Source organism: Mercenaria mercenaria, chromosome 13, assembly GCF_021730395.1.
Source record: "Mercenaria mercenaria strain notata chromosome 13, MADL_Memer_1, whole genome shotgun sequence".
NCBI lineage: Eukaryota > Metazoa > Mollusca > Bivalvia > Venerida > Veneridae > Mercenaria > Mercenaria mercenaria.
This window is the reverse complement of record NC_069373.1, coordinates 53,218,922-53,232,779: the sequence shown is the minus strand read 5'-3', so window position 1 is coordinate 53,232,779 and position 13,858 is coordinate 53,218,922. Positions and strand designations below refer to the sequence as shown.

At 37.9% G+C, this 13,858-nt stretch overlaps 1 protein-coding gene across 9 annotated transcripts in view; it reads right to left on the bottom strand.

Moving 5' to 3' along the window:
• The window catches only part of LOC123530508 (pre-mRNA-splicing factor ATP-dependent RNA helicase DHX16-like), a 213,701-nt gene that overhangs the window by 27,962 nt on the left and 171,881 nt on the right, over nucleotides 1-13,858 (bottom strand). For all 9 annotated transcript variants that reach the window (XM_053521852.1, XM_053521853.1, XM_053521854.1 and 6 more), the window contains one exon: nucleotides 4,406-4,666. In XM_053521852.1, coding sequence (XP_053377827.1) covers nucleotides 4,406-4,666 — 261 coding nt within the window. The remainder of the gene's footprint in view (nucleotides 1-4,405; nucleotides 4,667-13,858) is intronic.

The window sequence follows — 13,858 nt, the reverse complement described above, 5'->3', positions numbered from 1 at the left end:
GAGAAATGTGTAAGTAGGTCATTAGGTCAAAATCAAGGTCAAATTTCACTTCATAACACAAACCTATGCATGTGGTCCAAATTTGAAGCCTGTACCTTCAAAAATGTGAAAGTAGGTCACTAGGTCAATGTCAAGGTCAAGGTTTGTTTCGGTACACAATCCTATGCATGTGGTCTAAATTTGAAGCCTGTAGCTACAGAAATGTGAAAGTAGGTCAATCTTAAGGTCAAAGTTAATTTCGTTACACAAAACTATGCAAGTGTTCCAAATTTGAAGGCTGTAGCTTGAGAAATGTAAAAGTAGGTCACTAGGTCAAAATCGAGGTCAAATCTTATTTCGGAATACAAACTATGCATGTGGTCCAAATTTGAAGCCTGTACCTTCAAAAATGTGGAAGTAGGTCACTAGGTAAATGTAAAGGTCAAAGTTTGTTTCGGTACTTAAAACCATGCATGTGGTCCAAATTTGAAGGCTGTAGCTTGAAAAATGTAAAAGTAGGTCAATGGGTCAAAATTAAGGTCAAATTTCATTTCGGAACACACAACTATGCATGTGGTCCAAATTTGAAGCCTGTACCTTCAAAAATGTAAAAGTAGGTCACTAGTTCAAAATCAAGGTCAAAGTTTTTTTCCGGTGCACAAAACTATGCATGTGGTCCAAATCTGAACGCTGTAGCTTGAGAAATGTGGAAGTAGGTCACTAGGTCAAAATCAAGGTCAACTCATGTCAAGGTTCATCTTGCCACTCAAAAATATACATGTGGTCCAAATCTGAATGTTGTAGTTATTGACAAGAAGATTTTAAAAGCTTTTCCCTATATAAGTCTATATGAACCATGTGACCCCCGGGGCGGGGCCATATTTGACCCTAGGGGGATAATTTGAACAAACTTGGTAGAGAACCACTAGATGATGCTACATTACAAATATCAAAGCCCTAGGCTTTGTGGTTTGGACAAGAAGATTTTCAAAGCTTTTCCCTATATAAGGCTATGTAAACCATATGACCCCCAAGGCAGGGCCATATTTGACCCCAGGGGGATAATTTGAACAATCTTAGTTGAAGACCTCTAGATGATGTGACATACAAAATATCAAAGCTCTAGGCCCTGTGGTTTTGGACAAGAGGTTTTTACAAGTTTTTCCCTATATAAGTCTATATAAACCATGTGACCCCCGGGGCGGGGCCATATTTGACCCCAGGGAAATAATTTGAACCATTTTGGTAGAGGACCACTAGATGATGCTTCATACCAAATATCAAAGCCCTGGGCTCTGTGGTTTTGGACAAGAAGATTTTCAAAGTTTTTACCCTATATAAATCTATGTAAATTATAGAAATAAACAAAGGGTCATAACTCACTTATAAATTGGACTAACAAGAAAAAATAAGTTTCAAATCTATATGCCTTTTAGTAATAGCTGTATGTACTTGCACACAAAACTTTAACCAGAATTTTCTAAGTCCAAAAGGGGGCATAATTTGGCCAAAATGAAGGTCAGAGTTATGGGACTTGCTGCTATCAACTAGTTTTATAGCCCCGAAGAAACATGTGAAGTTTCAATTCAATATCTGCATTTGTTTTGGAGATAGTAACTTGCATGTAAAACTTTAACCAGAATTTTCTAAGTCCAAAAGGCATAATTTGCTCAAAATACATGTCAGAGTTATGGAACTTGACCCAGTGAGGTTAGTAATTGATCTAGAAAAAGAAACAAGAGCTGTCAATGGACAGAGCGCTCGACTATTCTCAGTGCTTGATAGTATAATATAAGCAATGAGTAAAACATTACAATAAGCATATTCTAAGTCGAAAAGGGGCCATAATTCAGTCAAAATGCTTGATAGAGTTGCCTCCTCCTTTTTGCAGACTGGGGTCATGATGGTAAACAAGTATGCAAAATATGAATGAAAGCAATATCTCAATGGACTTTGCAAATATCTGGGGTGGTACGCAAACTTTAACATTTATTCTAAGTCGAAAATGGGCCATAATTCAGTCAAAATGCTTGATAGAGTTGCCTCCTCCTTTTTGCATGGTACGCAAACTTTAACATTTATTCTAAGTCGAAAAAGGGCCATAATTCAGTCAAAATGCTTGATAGAGTTGCCTCCTCCTTTTTGCCGACTGGGGTCATGATGGTAAACAAGTATGCAAAATATGAAAGCAATATATCAATTGACTTTGAAAATATTTGGGGGTGGTACGCGAACTTTAACATTTATTCTAAGTGGAAAAGGACCCTCAATTCAGTCAAAATGCTTGACAGAGTTGCCTCCTCCTTTTTACAGACTGGGGTCATGATGGTTAACAAGTATGTAAAATATGAAAGCAATATCTCAATGGACTTTGAAAATATTTGGGGTGGTACGCAAACTTTAACATTTGTGTGACGCTCACGCTCATGCCGACACCGGGGCGAGTAGGATAGCTCCCCTATTCTTCGAATAGTCAAGCTAAAAATAAGTTCCAAATCTATATGCCTTTTAGAAATAGCTGTATGTACTTGCACCCAAAACTTTAACCAGAATTTTCTAAGTCCAAAAGGGGGCATAATTTGGCCAAAATGAAGGTCAGAGTTATGGGACTTGCTGCTATCAACTAGTTTTATAACCCCGAAGACACATGTGAAGTTTCAATTCAATATCTGCATTAGTTTTGGAGATAGTAACTTGCATGTAAAACTTAAGACACTAAGTCCAAAAGGGGGCATAATTTGCTCAAAATATATGTCAGAGTTATTGGACTTGACCCAGAGAGGTTGGTAATTGACCTGGAAAAAGAAAAAATAATTTTCAAAGCTATATGCCTTTAACTGATGGCTGTATGTACTTGCATGCAAAAACTTAACCAAGGTGTGACGCCGACGCCAACGCCAGGGTGAGTAGAATAGCTAGACTATTCTTTGAATAGTCGAGCTAAAAATGTTGAGAAATGAAAGTTATACTTGTTATAGTTTTTCCATAGTATGTTATTCTTTGAAGGCAATGAAAATTCCCCCTTTTGGCTAAAACGACGCGAAAATTCACCCGCCTGAGGGCTGCAGACCCCTTCCCCAAAAGTAGAGTGAGGGCCCTGATCTGCTTTCAATAACTCAGAAACATCAAAATTACCAATTTTAGAGAAATAACTCAGGGGTCTAGCTAGGTCTATTTTTTTTTTTTTTTTTTTTTCTTTGGAAGAAGTCACTTCTCCCTCAAGTTGGTTTAGAGAGAAGTGGGGAGACTTTAGAGGGATGTGGGGAGACTTTAGGGAGAAGGGGAGACTTTAGGGAGAAGTGGGGAGACTTTAGAGGGAAGTGGGGAGACTTTAGAGAGAAGTGGGGAGACTTCAGAGAGAAGTGGAAATTTTCTTGTTTCTAGATAAAAACATTGATGTACCATTCACTTTCTTAGTTAGATCATTTCCCATACAGTCGTTACTGTTTCATTACAAAATTCTGAAAAAAGTTGTTTTCAAAATTCAAGACGACGCTGTAAATTTAATTAGCCAATTTTTTTGCTGTATCTTGTATGAAGTATTTATTATTAACACCAAGTCATCAACTCGGCGAACAGTATCTCACCTGAATAAAACTGTAAGTAAACTGTGTAAACTAGATATATACATTCAAATAAATTCATCGATAAAAGTCGATTAAACATAGTTACATTACATGTCATTCTTTTCCCATAGGCAACAACTAATTGTGTACAATATTCCAATTAATGGCACGGTTAATCCGCAATTTTTTCGTAAAACATTAGGTTTTTTCACTCGAACATGTTGACAATTAACGTTAAGTGTTAAACACATAACTGCTGCGCTAATTGGCTGAACACAATCGACTCTGTTGTATCGGATAATTTGATTCGCTTTTACACTTCTTGGGGAAAATCTCGCAAGTATCCGAAGTAGGCAGAGTTTAAATTATGCTCTCTGCGTGTGTGTTTGTGTATTCAACACTCATTTTGACACCGTGCAAACTGTCAAAAGTTAGGGTAGCGGACCCTAATTAGTGAGTGCAGATATCAAGTCGCCCACTCCCCGAGAGCCCTGATAATTGCAAAAAAGCAATACAGTCTTATTTACATTTACTACACACTTATTCAGTGTCTCTCCAGAACAGACTTCGTTCATTATGCTGCAGTATATACTTTCCAAAAATAACCAGCTCGATAAAACCTGAATGTTAATTCTATACAAAGCTTTTATGTAAATGCTTAAATATAGAAAAGAGTTCAGAAACTGTAAAGTTTTTTAGTAAGTGGTAAATTTCTAACAATAGAGAAAACATAGAGAAAATTCACAGAAGTCGATAACTTTTTCATCAATCTATAACTGGAAACCTGAAAAATATGTCACTGATTAGCAAAGAGGAGAACTACTTTATAATCATCACTTGGCAGGTACAAAATGCCTTACCTTTGACACAGGTGTTACTACCAATGAATCCATTCCTGTCCTTGCATTATAACTGTTCTGTTTACTGAACCCAGGGTCTAACACATATTTAATACCATCAACAGTCAATGAAGTTTCAGCAATATTTGTTGCTAACACAACTTTACGAGCTCCAGGGGGGGTTGGATCAAATATTTTTGCTTGTAGGTCTGTTGGAAGATTTGCATAAATTGGTGCTATAATGAGTTCCTTGATTTTGGATCCCAGTTTCCTTGTTCTTTCCTGAAGAAAAGAAAAAACACCACTACTGACAATAAGCAAAATTCTAATATGCTTGTTTCTTTAAAACATGTGATGACGTCAATTTTGTTGCTACCAAGAAAGAGCACTGCTATATTTTATCTACTGCTTTAGATTAAGGCATATTTGATTCGAATTAATGTATAGCAAAATTGTGTTTTACCTAAATCAATACATTCGAAATTGGTTATAAGTCACCAGAATAATTCACATGTTCTGTGCTGTGGGAAAGAAGTAAAGCCATTTGTTACTAACCTGGAGTAATGATGTTGTTCAAGAACAGGAGATATTGGTTGAATTAATTTTGTCTATAATAGGTAAAGAAGAATTTTTTTGATATTCCAGCAGGAAAAGCTTACATGTGATAAAAGAATAAACAGTCATGTCTTTGGACATTGAAATTGTTAAATTCTTTTAATTTATTTATTTATTTATTTTGTTGGGTTTAACGTCGCACCGACACAATTTTAGGTCATATGGCGACTTTCCAGCTTTAATGATGGAGGAAGACCCCAGGTGCCCCTCCGTGCACTATTTCATCACGAGCGGGCACCTGGGTAGAACCACCGACCTTCCGTAAGCCAGCTGGATGGCTTCCTCACGTGAAGAATTCTACGCCCCAAATGAGGATTCGAACCCACATCGATGAGGGAAATTCTTTTAATAAATCTGATAAAATGCTCACATTTTATCATTTCATTTAACTTATTTTATAAATTCAACTTGTGTTATACCTTTCATCTTTCCAAAATTGAGTACATTTTCTTTAATCATATAATATTTTTGTTAAAAAGAAGCAAGAGTTATCAAGGACATCATACGATTTGATGGTATTTGGTCCTCATTTTCAACCATGAATATTTCAAAGAGTGGGCAAACAAGGGCAAAAAAGTGAGTTAAATCTTGTAGTTTGATATGTCTCCAATTCACTGAATAACTCTTTGAGTTTCGATTATTTAAAGAAAAATAACAAGATTAAATTAGCAAGGGTTGAATTTTTAAAAAATATTTTTGAGTATTTTTTTCACTTAGTAATGATCTAGGATTACTGGCAAGTAATCAGGGATTTTTTTGACATGCTTGGAACATTGCCCTACCCTTTGAACTGGGAATTTTCACATTGTTTTCCACAAAATTGGGAAATAGTACAAAATGAATAATATATTTTGCAAGAGTTCTTAAAATGGTCTTTATTTCATTTTAATACCAAACTCTAACACTATGGCTATTCAGATGACTTTTGATTTTATTTATTTATTTTGTTGGGTTTAACGTCGCACCGACACAATTTTAGGTCATATGGCGACTTTCCAGCTTTAATGGTGGAGGAAGACCCCAGGTGCCCCTCCGTGCACAATTTCATCACGAGCGGGCACCTGGGTAGAACCACCGACCTTCCGTAAGCCAGCTGGATGGCTTCCTCACGTGAAGAATTCTACGCCCCAAATGAGGTTTCGAACCCATATCGATGAGGGGCAAATGGTTTGAAGTCAACGACTCTAACCGCTCGGCCACGGAGGCCCCCAGATGACTTTTGAGCACTTTTTGCTTTTCAACATTTTTTGAACAGGCATTTCATTGGGAATTTTCTTCAACTAACTGGGAAAAACATAATTTTTGTAATCTGGAACTAGCAAAAAAAAAAAAAAAAAAATCCCCATTACTAATTTCAATTTTGATACACATTTAATATATAGTTTAGCAGAAAATATGTTTTATTTAAGAGTTTAAGATAATTTTATACAACAAGAGGGCCATGAAGGCCCTGAATCGCTCACTTGACTTAGGAATCATTAAGATTAACATTCTGACCAAATTTCATTAAGATATGGTCATAAATGTGGTTAACTAGCTTTTCCTTTGATTTGACCTAGTGACCTAGTTTTTGACCCCACATGACCCAGATTAAAACTGGACCTTAAGATCATCAAGATTAACATTCTGACCAAGTTTCATGAAGATATAGTTATAAATGTGGCCTCTACAGTGTTAACAAGCTTTTCCTTTGATTTGACCTGGTGACCTAGTTTCTGACCCCAGATGACCCAATATCAATAGTTCAAGATTTTATTGAGGGTAACATTCTGACCAAGTTTCATTAAGATTGAGCCAAAAATTGTGACCTCTAGACTGTAAACTAGATTTTCCTTTGATTTGACCTGGTGACCCAACATGACCCAGATTTGAACTTGATCTAGAGATAATCAAGATTAACATTCTGACTAAGTTTCATGAAGATACAGTCATACATGTGGCCTCTACAGTGTTCACAAGCTTTTCCTCTGATTTGACCTAGTGACCTAGTTTTTGAGCCCACCTGACCCCGATTTGAACCTGAGCTACAGATCATCAAGATAAACATTCCGACCAAGTATCATTAAGATAAGGTCATAAATGTGGCCTCTAGAGTGTTAACTAGCTTTTCCTTTGATTTGACCTGGTGACCTAGATTTTGACCCTACATGTCCCAGATTCAAACTGGACCTTGAGATCATCAAGATTAACATTCTGACCAAATTTCATGAAGATACAGTCATAAATGTGGCATCTACAGTGTTAACAAGCTTTTCTTTGATTTGACCTGTTGACCTTGTTTTTGACCCCAGATAATCCAATATCGAACTCTTCCAAGATTTTATTGAGAGTAAAATTGTGACCTAGTTTCATTAAGATTTGGCCAAAATTGTGACCTCTAGAGTGTTAACAAGCTTTTCCTTTAATTTGACCTGGTGACCTAGCTTTTTACCCCAGATGACCCAACAGCGAACTCATCCAAGATTTTATTGAGGGTAACTTTAGTGTTAACTAGACGATGCTTTTGTAGAAAAGCGCATGTCTCCCCCAATGCATAGTCATATAGGCAGGAAGTCAATAGGGGAAAGGAGCAAAAGTCTAAGTGACACTGATGGCTGGCTGCAATAGGAATCATCTATTTGGCAAATCCAATCATTCCAGAAAGTTTCAACATTCTGGGCTAAGTGGTTCTCAAGTTATGAATTGGAAACTGTTTTCCAAGTTCAAGCCCCTGTAACCTTGACCTTTGATCAGGTGACCCCAAAATCAGTAGGGTCATCTACTCTGCATGTCCAATCATTCAATAAAGTTTCAACATTCTGGGTCAAGTGGTTCTCAAATTATTGATTGAAAAGAATTTTCTATGTTCAGCCCCCTGTGACCTGGAATTTGATGGTGTGACCCCAAAAACAATAGGAGTCATCTACTCTGTAACTTCTATCACCCTATGAAATTTGAAGGTTCTAGGTCAACTGGTTCTCAAGTAACTAAACGGAAATGGATTTCCATGTTCTGTTTTCTGCGACCTTGACCTTTAATAGAGTGACCCCAAATTCAATAGGGGTCATCTACTCTGCATGTCCAATCATCCTATGAAGTTTCAAAATTCTGGGTCAAGTTTTTCTCAAGTTACTGACTGGAAACTGATTTCCATGTTCAGGCCCCTGTGACCTTGACCTTTAATAGTGATCCCAAAATCAATAGGGGTCATTTACTATGCATATCCAATCATCCTATGAAGTTTCAACATTCTGGGTCAAGTGGTTCTCAAGTTATTGATCGGAAATGGTTTTCCATGGTCAGGTCCCTGTGACCTTGACCTTAAACAGAGTGACTCCAAAATCAATAGGGGTCATCTACTCTGCATGATCAATCATTGCATGAAGTTTCAATATTCTGGGTCAAGTGGTTCTCAAGTTATTGATTGGAAATGGTTTTACATGTTCAGGCCCCAGTGACCTTGACCTTTAACGGAGTGACCCCAAAATTAATAGGGGTCATCTACTCAGCATAACCAATCATCCTATGAAGTTTCAACATTCTGGGTCAAATTGTTCTCAAGTTATTGATCGGAAATGGTTTTCCATGTTAAGGCTCGTGACCTTGACCTTTGACAGAGTGACCCCAAAATCAATAGGGGTCATCTACTGTGCATGACCAATCATCCTATTACGTTTCAACATTCTGCATCAAGTGGTTCTCAAGTTATTGATCAGAAATGGTTTTCCATGTTCAGGGCCCTGTGACCTTGACCTTTAACGGAGTGACCCCAAAAACAATACAGGTCATCTACTCTATAAGCCCTGCCATCCTATGAAGTTTGAAGGTTCTAGGTCAAATGGTTCTCCAGTTATTGATCGGAAATGAAGTGTGGCGTACGGACGGACAGGGCAAATACAATATAACAAACTTTTCTTTTGATTGATCTGGTGACCTAGTTTTTGACCCCAGATGACCCTTTATCGAACTTGGCCAAGATTTTATTAAGGGTAAAATTCTGACCAAGTTTCATTAAGATTGGGCCAAAATTGTGACCTCTAGAGCGTTAACAGTCAAATGTTGACGACAGACGGACGGACGGACGACGACAGACACACGGCGATCACAAAAGATCAATTTTGAGCACTTTCTGCTCAGGTGAGCTAAAAACTGCACAGAGAAACATCAAATCAAAATAAAACTTATAGTCCACCCTGTATCATTGAAATCACCCAATCGTATTCATATTAAACTTTACCACTCTATTGTGTATAAATCAGGACATGTATAAACAGATGGTATGTTTCTACACGTAGTGGTCAATATCTGGACTGATTTATGTATCAATCTCAGTACATTGTACATACCTGGGTTACTGTATTGTAAAATATGGAGAGATGGCAGAAAATAGCCACTTGTGATGAATGCGGCTGACACATAATATAAGCTGAGGTACTTAAGAGGTTACAGTATTTAAAATCTAAAGGCAAATGTCCATAGAAAACGAAACCTGAACAACCAAAAAAAGCAAAAAAAACAAACTAGAAATGTGTCCATGCGACACAGATGCCCCCACTATATGACAAAGGACACAATTTTTTTCCTAGGTCAGGGGTCATAACTCCTACAATACTGAATGAATCTGGACATGAAACCCCAGGTGCACAACTGCACATGCTGACCAACATTCCTGTAAACTTTGGTGACTCTAGGTCAAATAATTTTGGAGCTAGGTGCAACATAAAATTAAAATGACCAATTTTTAACTAAGTCAGGGGCCATAACTCCTATACAACTGAATGAATTCGGACGCGAAACCCCAGGTGCACAACTGCACATGCTGACCAACATTCCTGTAAACTTTGGTGACTGTAGGTCAAATACTTTTGGAACTACATGCGACACAACACTAAAATGACCAATTTTTACGAAGTCAGGGCCCTTAACTCATACACAACTGAATGAATCTGGACGAAAAACCCCAGGTGCAAAACTACATATGCTGACCAACATTCCTGTAAAGTTTTGTGACTCTACGTCAAATACTTTTGGAGATAGGCGCGACACAACATTCTCGGAAGGACGGACGGACTGAGGACGGAAAGACAGACAAAACTGAATGAATCTGGAAGCGAAACCCCAGGTGCACAACTACACATGCTGACCAACATTCCTGTAAAGTTTTGTGACTCTACGTCAAATACTTTTGGAGCTAGGCGCGACACAACATTCTCGGAAGGACGGACGGATGGAGGACGGACGGAAGGACAGACAAGGGCAAATCTATATGCCCGCCCCCCACCCCTCAAAGTGGCGGTATAAAAAAAACAAATAAATAAATAAAAACAATCGATACAAAGGTTCAAGGTCAAACTGAGGTCAGGTGATGTCTGAAGATGAGGAATGGTCACAGGTTACATCTGTATTAGTACCAAGTCATTCTGGAAGGGGTATTGATGCTAGACAAACAGTCCCATTTGGTTAACCAAGAGATGGCCCATATAAAGCAACCTTAGTCCAAAATGAGGTCAAGGTCAAACTGAGGTCAGGTGATGCCTGAAGATGAGTAATGGTCACAGGTTACATCTGCATTAGTATCAAGCCATTCTAGTAAGGGGTATTGATGCTAGACAAAACGGTCCCATTTGGTTAACCTCGTACGGACGGACGAACGAATGGACAGACGGACAGGACAATCACTATATGCCTCCCGCATTAGTAGATGCCGGGGGCATAAAAAATGTATATGTGTCAAAAATCATAGTACACCCTGTATGTGCATTTTTTGGAAATAAAAGTACTCCCCCCCCACCCCAATGCATCAGAAAAATATTAACACATAATGTTGTTATTGATATATACACATATTCCATGAGTGGCTTCTTGATGCATGGAGTGGTGGGCGGGGTGTGTGTGTGTGTGTGTTGGGGGGGGGGGGGGGGGGGGGGGGGTCATGCAATTTGAAATTGAAATTGTATATGAAATATATGGGGAAAGTATTTTTACAATTTTTTTGTGAAAATGAAGACATTGTGGGGCTGTTTTTAGCTCACCTGTCACATAGTGACAAGGTGAGCTTTTGTGATCGCGCGTCCGGCGTCCGTGCGTGCGTGTGTGAACTTTTGCTTGTGACCACTCTAGAGGTCACATTTTTCATGGGATCTTTATTAAAGTTGGTCAGAATGTTCATCTGGATGATATCTAGGTCAAGTTCGAAACTGGGTCATGTGCGGTCAAAAACTAGGTCAGTAGGTCAAATAATAGAAAATCCTTGTGACCTCTCTAGAGGCCATACTTTTCAATGGATCTTCATGAAAATTGGTCGAAATGTTCAACTTGATGATATCTAGGTCAAGTTTGAAACTGGGTCATGTGCGGTCAAAAACTAGGTCAGAAGGTCAAATAATAGAAAAACCTTGTGAGCTCTCTAGAGGCCATATTTTTCATGATATCTGTATGAAAGTTGGTCTGGATGTTCACCTTGATGATATCTAGGCCAAGTTTGAAACTGGGTCATGTGCGGTCAAAAACTAGGTCAGTAGGTCTAAAAATAGAAAAACCTTGTGACCTCTCTAGAGGCCATACTTTTGAATGGATCTTCATGAAAATTGGTCAGAATGTTCATCTTGATGATATCTAGGTCAGGTTCGAAACTGGGACACGTGCAGTCAATAACTAGGTCAGTAGGTCAAATAATAAAAAAACCTTGTGACCTCTCTAGAGGCCATATTTTTCAATGGATCTTCATGAAGATTGTTGAGAATGTTCAACTTGGTGATATCTAGATCAAGTTCGAAACTGGGTCACGTGCAGTCAATAACTAGGTCAGTAGGTCAAATAATAAAAAAAACCTTGTGACCTCTCTAGAGGCTGTATTTTTCAGGGATTTGTATGAAAGTTGGTCTGAATGTTCATCTTGATGATATCTAGGTCAGGTTCGAAACTGGGTCAACTGTTGTCAAAATCTAGGTCAGTAGGTCTAAAAACAGAAAAACCTTATGACCTCTCTAGAGGCCATACTTCCAAATGGATCTTCATGAAAATTGTTCAGAATGTTCATCTTGGTGATATCCAGGTCAAGTTCAAAACTGGGTCACGTGCGGTCAATAACTAGGTCAGTAGGTCAAATAATAAAAAAACCTTGTGACCTCTCTAGAGGCCATATTTTTCATGGGGTCTGTATGAAAGTTGGTCTGAATGTTTATCTTGATGATATCTAGGTCAAGTTTGAAACTGGGTCAACTGCGATCAAAAACTAGGTCAGTAGTTCTAACAAGAGGGCCAAGATGGCCCTAAGTCGCTCACCTGAGAAACACACCATAACACAGCATATTAAACAGAGTAAACATGTTTGACCTAGTGATTTCATGGAAAAAAATATTCTGACCAATTATCATTAAAATTGGAGCAAAAATATTGAGTATAAGTAAATATTTTCTTTGATTTGACCTAGTGACCTAGTTTTTGACTCAAGATGACCCATATTAGAACCTGACCTAGATTTCATCAAGGCTATCATTCTGACCAAATTTCATGAATATCAATTGAAAAATACAGCCTCTATCGTATACACAAGGTTTTCCTTTGATTTGACCTAGTGACCTACTTTTTGACCCAAGATGACTCATTTTCAAATTTGGCCTAGATTTCATTAAGGTAATCATTTTGACTTAATTTCAGGAAGATCAATTGAAAAATACAGCCTCTATCGCATATACAAGCTTTTCCTTTGATTTGACCTAGTGACCTAGTTTTTAAACCCAGATGACCCATATTCAAATTTGACCTAGATTTCATCAAGGCAATCATTCTGACCAAAATTCATGAAGATTAATTGAAAAATACAGCCTCTATCACATACACAATGTTTTCCTTTGATTTGACCTAGTGACCTAGTTTTTGACCCCAGATGACCCATTTTTGAACTTTGCCTAGATTTTATCAAGGTAATCATTCTGAGCAAATTCATGAAGATTAATTGAAAAATACAGCCTCTATCGCATACACAAGGGTTTTCTTTGATTTGACCTAGTGACCTAGTTTTTGACCCCAGATGACCCATTTTCGAACTCGGCCTAGATTTTATCAAGGTAATCATTCTGACCAAAATTCATGAAGATCAATTGATAAATACAGCCTCTATCGCATACACAAGATTTTTCTTTGATTTGACCTAGTGACCTAGTTTTTGACCCCAGATGGCCCATTTTCAAACTCGGCCTAGATTTCATCAAGGTAATCATTCTGACGAAAATTCATGAAGATTAATTGAAAAATACAGCCCCTATCGCGTACACAAGGTTTTTCTTTTATTTGACCTAGTGACCTAGTTTTTGACCCCAGATGACCCATATTTAAACTCGGCCTAGATTTCATCAAGGTTATCATTCTGACCAAAATTCATGAAGATTAATTGAAAAATACAGCCTCTATTGCATACACAAGGTTTTTCTTTGATTTGACCTAGTGACCTAGTTTTTAACCCCAGATGACCCATTTTCGAACTTGGCCTAAATAACATCAAGGTAATCATTCTGACCAAAATTCATGAAGATTTATTGAAAAATACAGCCTCTATCGCATACACAAGGTTTTTCTTTGATTTGACCTAATGACCTAGTTTTTGACCCCAGATGGCCCAGTTTCGAACTTGGCCTAGATTTCATCAAGATAATCATTCTGACCAAATTCCATGAAGATCAGTTGAAAAATACAGCCTCTATCGCATACACAAGCTAAATGTTGATAGACGACAGACAGACGACAGACGACAGACAGACGCCGGACATCGAGTGATCACAAAAACTCACCTGAGCATTGCTCAGGTGAGCTAAAAATAGAAAAACCTTGTGACCTCTCTAGAGGCTGTATTTTTCATGGGATTTGTATGAAAGTTGGTCT